At 53.5% G+C, this 9,984-nt stretch overlaps 1 protein-coding gene across 1 annotated transcript; it reads left to right on the top strand.

Annotated features, from left to right (window-relative positions):
* Nucleotides 1-1,789: 1,789 nt before the first annotated feature.
* Nucleotides 1,790-9,686, top strand: CLEC19A (C-type lectin domain containing 19A). Its single transcript, XM_005523166.2, has 5 exons — nt 1,790-1,910; nt 7,180-7,345; nt 7,809-7,902; nt 8,674-8,806; nt 9,483-9,686. The coding sequence occupies exons 1-5, from the start codon at nt 1,790-1,792 to the stop codon at nt 9,560-9,562; spliced, it is 594 nt and encodes a 197-aa protein (XP_005523223.1). The 3' UTR covers nt 9,563-9,686.
* The last annotated feature ends 298 nt before the right edge of the window (nt 9,687-9,984 follow it).

Below are 9,984 nucleotides of genomic sequence, written 5' to 3'. Positions count from 1 at the left end.
GGGAGTAGATAAACATGCTCAAAGATTTTTGTTCCATAGTTTGCCAGAAGCTGTTTATAACATTGGCTTTATCTAAGGATGGCACACAGGAAAGAAGGGAAGAGGCATGTCTTGACTTCTTGTAATCCAAATTCCTTCATTTTTAGTGTTCTGCTGTAGCAGTAGGATTTTCCTTGAACCAGATAATTTCAGATGAATGTATGGGAGGGGAGAGGTGTTCGTAAAAGGCTTTATTTAACATGAAGAAAACTTAATACAGAAAAGTTAATTGAATCAGTTACTGTCTCTGGGGTAAGTCTGGATGCTATACTGTACTGAAAGCTTGGTATCACCCCAAATTGTTTATACTTGAATGTCTAAAAATGGGTCAAAAATGCTGAAAATTTTAATCTGTAGCTAAGAATAAAAAGGGAACAGCATTGAGAGTGTTCCTAAACAGTTCCTTCAGTGCTGATTTAAGGCATAAACTGGAAATTGAACAGGACCACAACACTGTATAGTATTTGTGCCTGTACTATTTCCCTTATGAGTGCAACAGTTAAAGAAGGATCTTATAGAGTGTTTTTAAAATTCTGAAGTTTATGTCTAACAGAATGGTGATGACAGGAAGGAGACATGCTGGATTATATTGGTACAGGCTGCTGTATCATATCACGTTTTCTGCTGTTACATGATGGCATGGGCCCAGCACTTGGCAGATGGGCACAGAGTGAATTCCTAAAATAGCCTTGGAGCCCCGGGCACAGCTGGGGGTTCCTTCTTCTAGGCCGTTTAAGTGTGTCAGCGCCTTGCCTTGCTCTGGGAGAAAAATCCCAAACCAAACACAGGAAAAAAAAACAACAATTCCCCCACCCGCCCGAAACTAAACCAAAACAAAAAAAAGGACGCCCCACAAGGGGGCAGCGCCATGTTAAACCCCGCTGCCCTGCAGCCCTGGGAGCCCTTCCCCTTCCCGCTGCCGGGGGCCGCTCCCCGGTGCCATCGCGGCCCTCGCCCTTCGCCCTGCCCGGTCCGTGCCGGCAGCGGGGTCCCGCCTGCCACCCCCCGGTGTCGGGCTGTCCCCTCCGCCCGCAGCCGAGCCCTGAACACCGCCCCGGGATGGGCCTGGGGGGCGAGCGGGGTGATGCCCTTACCTGCGGCCCCGGCGGGTGACAACAGCTCTCCGGGAGCAGCGTGTGCCCGAGCCGGGCTGCGGGCAGCGCAGGGGACCCCGGCCCCGGCCCCGGCTGGGATGCGCTGAGCGCGGGCAGGCTCAGCGGGGGGGGGCTGGGGGCAGTGGCCCGGGTGCGGGTCCCTGTGGGATGAGCTGAGAGGGGCCGGGGGCGGGCTGGGGGCAGTGGCCCGGGTGCGGGTCCCGGTGGGATGAGCTGAGAGGGGCCGGGGGCGGGCTGGGGGCAGTGGCCCGGGTGCGGGTCCCTGTGGGATGAGCTGAGAGGGGCCGGGGGCGGGCTGGGGGCAGTGGCCCGGGTGCGGGTCCCGGTGGGATGCGCTGAGCGGGGCCGGGGGCGGGCTGGGGGCAGTGGCCCGGGTGCGGGTCCCGGTGGGATGCGCTGAGCGGGGCCGGGGGCGGGCTGCGGAGGAGCCGCCGCTCGGGGGAGGGGGCAGAGCGGCCCCTATATCCGCCCCGCCCGGCGGCAGCCCCAGAACCCGCGGGGCCCGGCCCGAGCGCGACCCCCGCAGCCGGAGGGAGCCCCGCGCCGGCCGGAGCTCCCCGGGAGCCGCAGCCGGCCGGACCCCGAGCCCCGCGCCCGACGGCACCGGGCGGGGGCCGTGCCCGGCCGCTCCGGCCATGGGCGGCGGGCGGGCGCTGTGCCCGCTGCTGGCCACAGCCCTGCTGCCCACTGCCCTGCTGGCCACCGCCCTGCTGGCCGCACACGCCTTCCCCCAGACCAACATCAAGATCAGCCAAGGTGAGTGCCCGGCGCTGGCCGCGGGATCTGATCGCCGGCCGTGGCAGCCGGGAAGAAGCGTGTGTGCCTCCCGCAGGGCTGGCAGCTGGCTTCCCCCTGCTCCAGAAATCCCTGACTTTCTTCGAAATCAACCTTCTTCATGGGGACGTGCCCGGTCCTTCTCTTGGCGATGCCAAAGGTCTCTGGGCTGGCTTTGTGTGTCAGCTCAGCCCTTCGCCAGCACGCTGCCCTGGCCCTGCCTGGGTCCCGTGGCAGGAGTCGCTGCGCCAGGCACACACGGGAAGGGTGCGGGGTTGTGGCCGTGCAGCCCAGCAGGACAGGCTGAGGGCCACCTGGGCTCCTCGTTCATTCACACTTACTGCATGTGAACAAATACGGGATTCTCCCCTATTCCCCCTCTCTGCTCCGACCTGCTGCTGACTGCTGTACATCACTTAGGTTTCTTCCAAACTTTTCCATGGTGTCGGTGCAAGCGAGAGTTGCTGCACCAAGTTTGTTTGAACCCTGTTAGGTTTATTGGGACTGTGAGTGGAAAGGGACTCCTTAAGTGCTTTTTGGTGAGATCGTGAGAAAAGGGATCGATACAAGCCTGGCTTTCCTGCCAGACGCCTAATCCGTGGGAGCGTTGCCAAAACTAATTAAGGAGGAAAAAAAACCTCTGCAAGGTAACTTCTATCTGTCAGTGCCAGCTGCAAGAGCATTGCTGCTGGTATTGGCTGTAGCCTCACAACTTGAAACATATCTGCTAGAGGATTTGAAGCTGTAAAACCAGCTTGGTTTCATTAAAGAATTTTAAAAAGTAAAGTCCTCGGTGTGAGAGGATGTCTCTCCCAATGTGCTTCAACTGATGTTTAATATTTTACTTGAAAACTTTTGCTATGTGCCTTAAAAACATTTCAGGGTGTGTAAAATATTGCCCAATTATGAGATTCATGTCTCCATCAGTGGAGACGTCCCCTGCAGCTCCATACAGCCCCCAGATACACTGAGACCAAGGCACCTCCTCTGATCACTTCCTTCAAAGGTGGATTCTCAGTGTGATATTCTTTCATCTGTTGATGAAAAACAAACACTGCAAGTAACATGAAGGTGGCATTGTTTGCACATGGTGACTCTAATGTCAGGGCTTAAGGACTTGCTTCTAAAGCCATGGGTGAGTTGAGGCATCCCAGCATCACACAACAGCACTGTTTTAGTCCCTGCCACATACTCCTGCCCTCCAACCCCCTGTTTAAATGCTTACTCAGTGGGTTTGCTCAGAAGAGGATGTGGTGGGATGGACATCTGGCTCAGCTGGCACCCCCAGCTTACCATGGGCAGTTTCTGTTGAAGTCATCCTGGGGGTGGGTTCTGGGGGTCCCCTGTCCCCTCTAACTCCTGCAGCTCCAGCAGTGCCAAGCCTGGGTGAAGCCCTGCTGCTGGCCCTCCCCGTGGCCGGAGCTGGTGAGAGGTGACTTGGTGTTGGTGAGCTCCAGGATGCTGGTCCTGAGCCCAGCTCTGCCAGCTGGGCCTGCTGCCCATCCCTCACTCTCACCACCACAGCCCTTGGGTCCTGCTGCACGGCTTCTGCCCTGGGAAGGACCCAGACTGACACATGACAGGGATCTCCTCAGCTCTTCTCTGCTGACATTAGTTTCAGACGAGCCTCTTGGGCGTTGATGGACACTCTCCAAGCCCAGCTGCCTGCCAAGAGCTGAAGAGGTTCACTTGCCTTTTCAGGTCAGATGGCAGCATTAGCTTATGGATGTGCGGGGGGTGTCTCCTGGCACCTCTAAGTTTTGAGGAAAGCTGCCTGCTGTTGATGAAATGAAGTTCTTTGATTCTCTGCAACAAGAAGAGCATCTGCTGCCAGCACTGACCTGAGCTGGTCTGCTGTCAAAAACCCTTTGATGGAGCTGCAGCCCCTCAGGAGTCTTCCTTTCCTGGGCATCTCTTGCCAGCCTCGTCCTAGCCTCAGATTTCACATCTCAAACCTGCAGATCTGTGGAAGTGAGGCAGCATTACTCCTTTGAACAAAGATTCCAGGAGCAAACTTGCTCTTCACCAGCTGAGTCCAGGGGAGCCATGCAGCTGGTAGCAGGTTTTTTTTTTTCCAGTAGCATCCTGAAATGAAGATAAACCCTTGTGAAACTGGCTAGGATTTTCTCAGTTAATTATTTCTAGTTGGAAATAGGCCAGCTGGGGAAGTGCAACTTTTTTGGCAGAGCAGTGCCAGCTTCTGTAAGATTTTGATAAGTGATTTTCCTGGTAGTTCTACAGTAGGGCTCAGCTAGTAAATAAATAAAAAGGCTCCAATTTGGCACAAATGCAGAGAACACAAAACTTTATTTCTGACCCCAAATATTTGTTTTCCAGCTTTTCTGAGTTAGTAACAGCTGCTTGATCTGAATCTTATCCTCAGCCAAGTCTGGTGCTGCTTTAAACCATGGTCCTACCCTTAAAACTGCTGAATTGCTGTCAATTTTGTAAGCAAAGAAAGGGAGAAAGGGTTCTTGCCATCATTTTTCACCAGGAATTTGGGGACAAATGGGTGGACTGACTTGGGGTCAGCAGGAACCCCCATGCTGCAAGCACTGGCTGTGCTGATCCTGCCCTGTGTGGAGGAGCTGATGTTTTGCTGGTGTGGTTAAAAGTGAGGATCAGGTCTAAAAAGCCCCCAGATGCTTTCCCTGTCACCTTCTAGACCAAAATACCACACACAGCTGCTGGCTTGGGTTGTGAGGCTTTCCTGGAGAGCCATGAGTAGGCCCCTATATTCACAACCCTACATCAGATTTATTATGGTCTTTCTGCTACAAATATTTCAAATAAAGCAGCTCCCCTAATTGTTCCTGCCTGAAAAACTGGGACCGGTAGTTCTCCTCCAAAGAGACAGCCAAAGCCTCTGATCCTGACCTAACAGAAAAGATGCTAATTAAAAGCTGACCTCCCATATTTTTCTTTTTGGTATATTTAACCTTAAATTCCTTCAGGCACCTCTGGTTCACTGAAGCTCGTCAAATTAATGCTACCTAATGGGAACCAGTATGGAATAACAAAGAGGGACTGTCTCAGTTTCTGACTTGGTTTCAGCTGCTCTGAACAAACATGAGGCTGATTTTCCCTGGCAATTGGGGTGCCCATGGGCCAGCTGGGAGCCAGGACAGTGGGACTCCCACTGCAATTAGCACTCAGCAGTGAAGGCTCCATTTGCTGGGGATGCTGCTGGGTTAAGCCCTGTGAATTTTGCCACCATGCTGCTGGAGGTGAGGATTTTGTCAAGGCACTATAATAAAATCCCAATTGCTGGGGCAGCTGGTGGTGCCTTGTCTGGCACAGAGCTCTGGGCTGTCCTCAGCAGGAGGGAACAGCAGCCTCGAGTCTCTGCAAGCCAGGACCAGATCCCAGCCCTGTCCTTACTGGGGGTACATGCCTCACCTGAGACCTGGTGGTAGAGCTGAAGCCTCATACTGGAACTTTGACCCTTGCACTGCTTCGGTTTTGGTGGGGACAGGGAACCCCGGCCAGCATCATGAGGGGAGGAGCGCTTGGCTCCCAGGAATCACATCAGCTTCTGGAGTTCCTGGTTCTGGTCTATTGCTCAATGAAGTAATTTGCATCTCCTAGGGCTGTTCTAAGGTTTATCCCAGTGCAATTTTGGCCGGGTGTAAATCAGAGAACCGAACTCTGCATCACCACTGAGCTGTCTTTATCTTACCCACTCTCCCCAAAAGCTGTTTTGCTCTTCCAGCCCAGCAGGCCTTATCCTTTTTCCTCCATAGCCCATAATTGGTGCTGATGAGGATGGGAGAGCCCCTTGAGCCCCTCAAGGGTTTGTTTGGTGCAGAGCTGCCCCCAGTCTCAGCTCCTCTGGAGGGATGCCTGGGGGTCCCAAGGCAGGTTGATGGGGTGACAGCCCCACAGGGCTTGGCAGTTGACTTGGCCTTGCTCAGGAGGAAAAAAAGACTCTTTGCATTTGTGTTTTGTCACCTGGGAGGGGGCTGTGACAGCAGGGACCCTGTGGGCTGGCTGGTGGCTGTAGAACACTCAGAGATCCCCATGTGGAAAGAGCTGGTGAGAGATGAAATTATCACCCAGAGCTGCCAGCATTGGCACAGGGAAGGATTTGGCTCTATGAATGCTCACACAGCTGCTTTGGATTCACCTTGCCTCTCTTTTTCTCCACGCTGTTGCTTCCCTAGTCACAACCACATCCCTTGCTGCTGCTGGCAGGGTTTTGCTCTCCCCACCCTCAGGGAAAGCCATTCCCCTGGCCCTGGAGGCACCATCCTGACCTCTCTGGGCTTGAGCCTGTTACCTGCATGGATAGTCTGATGGCATCTGACATCTTCCCTGAGCTCCTTCACACCCACCCTGCCCACTGCCCCACTCTCTTCAACAGCAGCACTGACCCCAGACCACGGCTCCCTGGGGAGTGGGAACTGGCTCAGGGGGAGTTGGCAATTCCCCCACATTCACAAACCAGCAGCTAAGAGAGTTGAGTCTGTGTGCCCCAAGACCTGAGTGCTTCATCCTCCCCACACGTGGGGGAGCAGAACACGGAGGAGGTTGGAGCAGTGTGTTAATGCCACTGCTGTGTTTAGACAGCGGCAACTACAAAGGCTCCAAAGGGACATCCTGTCCTCACAGTGGCCTCTTTTGGGGCAACTTCCCCACCGTGCTGGAAAGCAGGGGAGGAGGAGCAGCTGTGTGGCCCGGTGTTATCTGTTGGTGGGAGGCAGGCAGGCTGGCACCGCTCCCGGCAGCTATTCCTGGGGTTGGGGCCTGATGCGAACGTGCACGGCTGCGTCCCAGGGACAGGGGATGGGGGTTTCCTTGGGGGGAGGAGGTGCAGGCTGTCCTTGCAGGAGGGCAGAACACGTCCATAACCCCTCAGCCCTGGCTGTCAGCTCCTGTCCCAGCACAGTGGCTCCAGCGGTGCTGACAGAGGCGAGAGGAACCCTTATCTCCGTTTTCCCAGTAGCAAATGTCAGTGCCTTTATTTTAAGCATCCTCTATCCAAACTGATGTCAAGCAAGCTTGGAATGTCCCTCCTGATTTAGACACATGATGAAACTGAGAACCTGCAACTTGTTTAAAATGTATTTTGACTTCTGCAAACTTTTGCACGGCTGCTGCAGCAGTTGTGTTTTCCCTGGTGTGTTTGGTGGTTATTTGCCTGGGTGAGGTGGGAGAGCAGGGCTGGGCACTGCTGCCTCCACCACCTGCTCAGCTTCCTGGCCAAGCTGCCTCACCACCAGCTGCTGGATGTCCTCTGCTCTGCCCCCAGCCATGCCTGAGCCTGTCCACGCCTACTCCTGCCCGCTCTTCTGGACGGAATACGAAGGCCACTGCTACCGGTACTTCCCCATCAATAAAACCTGGGCTGAAGCCGACCTCTACTGTGCCGAGTTCTCCATCGGCATCAGATCAGCCAAGCTGGCCTCCATCCACAGGTGAGGTGTGCAGAAATGTGTCATCCCACCTGACACAGCCTGGGGAGGAAGGGAACTGGGGGCAATCCCATTCCCACATCACAGCTCATGTTCCTACACATCCCTCTGCAGCAGTGGCCCAGTCAAGGCTGATGCACAGGTCACACAAAGGCAGTAAAATAAATCCCTTTTCCTGGATGGGCAGGGAAACTGGCATAGTATTCCCTAAATTGCCCCAGGCTGCAGTTTTTTACTCTAGAAAAAGGGATAGAAGTACACGATTACAAAGGCTTTTTTCCCTATTCCGTCTCCCCCAGCTCTCAGCAGCGCTCCTCTTGCACAGAGCCAGGAAAGGAACCAGCAGCAGTAAGAAGCAGGGGACCCAGTTGCCCACGGGCCCTGTGGTAGGGTGAGTGCTTAGGGGCACTCCTGAGCATTTGCTGACATCTCCTCTTGATTGCCCCGTGCTGCTCTGTTTTTCCAGCTGGGAAGAAAACGTCTTTGTGTACGACCTGGTGAACAGCCGCGTGCCCGGCATCCCCACCGACATCTGGACAGGACTCAACGACCTACGGCAGGTGGGACTCCCTGTATCATGTGGGAAATGGCTTTGAAAAACTCACCCCTGTGCTTCCCCCCTGGAAAGCCACTTGGTTTTCTTCTTTGCCCCTTATACCCCCTTTAATTAGGAGGTGGCATAGAGTCTGTGGTGTAGAGCAACTTGTTACTTCACCCATTCCAGTCTGCTTTTAAAAGAGAAGTGTTACTAGAATTAATGGATTAATCAATAATTACTCATATCACATTTGATTACTGGATTGATAGAATGAGTATTGTACTGCTGGTCCAAGAAGAGCAAATAAACTGAAAGGTCTTCAGTGTCAAACATCACTAAGTTCCATTGCTCTCTTATGATCCTCTGTGACTTTTGAAAGCTGACATATTGGAAATATATAGTCTTATATGTTAGAAAGAAAAATTGAGACCCTAAAAATTGTTAGAAAGAAAAAACGAGAGAGTCTCATGTCTGCAAATTTTTTTGCAGATACTGGAAAAGGAATGGAAAATGAAAAGGAAAATGAATGCAGAGCTGGGTGGGAGTGTTAAAAATATATAGATTTAATTTCTGGGCTTCCCCTGGTGAGAACACTGTGAAACCTGGGGCTGTTCTTGGCAGGTTTCCAGTTGTAAAACCCAAACGTGCTGTTTGGGCTTTGCTGAGTGGTGTCTGTCGGTGTCCCTGGGCTGTGTGGCACTGGGGATGGGGTGGGGTCACCATGGAGTGGGCCTCCCACCCTATGCAGTCACAGCCCTGTGGTGACAGCCTCTCTCCACTGGCCTCGTGTCAGGAGGGTCACTTTGAGTGGACAGATGGCTCCTCCTTCGACTACCACTACTGGGATGGCAGCCAGCCTGACGATGGGATCCACTCCATCCCGGAGGAGGAGGACTGCGTGCAGATCTGGTACAGACACAGCAGTGGTGAGCGCCCAGGGCACCTTCAGTGTTATTTGCATGTCAATAAATTCAATCCACTGTGGCTCCTGCTTTTCTGAAGAGTTTGCTGGCAGGCAGGATTTGCATTTTAATTTTTTAGTATTATTTTCTTTTTTTTTTTTTTTTTTCTTTACAGTGAAAAGGTGTTTTCCCTTTCACCATGTACATACATACATACATGCTCATCTTCCCTCTGCTCCCAGCCCATCTCCCTCTCCCACAGTAGCAGCAGGACAGGACCATCAGCTGCCTTGAAGAATTACCAGATTTAGTCAAAGGTCAAATTTTTCCATTTCCCCTCCCACACGGGAAACCTGTGGAAACACTCCCTGGTCTGCCAGCTTTTCTCTCCCATGCTTGGGCCAGGACATCTTGCTGAAATGGAACAAGACCCTGCATGTGCAGAAATCCCACTTCACACCCTCACTGCCAGTGAGACCAGCCATGTGTGTCCAGGCCCCCCTGATGTGCCTGAATGTCCTGTCCATGGGCAGCCCTTGGATAATTTTGGGGCAACAGGACTGTGTTTGCAGCTGCCCCTCCACTACCAAGTCCAAGCTGGGGCCCGGCCTCCCCTCTCACCTCCCCCAGATGAGGGTGCATGGTTCTCTCCTTTTGCCTTTTTTCAGCTAATGCCTTGGTGGTTTTTTTTGGAGGGTAGCACTGCGCTCCTGGAACGACAACGCCTGTGGCAGATCCTTCCCCTTTGTCTGCAAGATCCCCTCCCTGGCCCTGGACTGAGGCTGCTGGTGCTGCCCACACCCCACTTCATTCTGGGTCACCTCTCCAGCTGTGCCAGGAAGAGCAGTCAGGACATGGCCTGGGCTGGGAGAGCCGTGGAGCTGCTTGGATCCCCGGCCAGTCCCCGGCTGCAGAATCCCTCCTGGGAGTATGGTGGGGATGAACCTGGCACTGAGCAGTGACAGGAGCTACATTCAACAGCAAAGGAGTCCCCAAGCCCGAGTCTGGCTCTGGATTTCACATCAACTATCAAAGCGTGTTAGAGGAAGCCAATACACCAAACTGTTAGCACCCAGTAGTAGCCGTGTGTAGGAAATGCTTTTGCCTGTTGATCTGTGAAGAGTGGAGGAAAAGTGTTATTTTCTGTTAAGTTATGCAAAATGCCTCTTGTCCATGTTATTTTTCTCTCTGCTAAAATAAAC

This window comes from Pseudopodoces humilis, chromosome 18 (assembly GCF_049639895.1).
Source record: "Pseudopodoces humilis isolate 2021_Gansu_Grassland_sample_001 chromosome 18, ASM4963989v1, whole genome shotgun sequence".
NCBI lineage: Eukaryota > Metazoa > Chordata > Aves > Passeriformes > Paridae > Pseudopodoces > Pseudopodoces humilis.
This window is presented reverse-complemented; position numbering and strand designations above follow the sequence as displayed.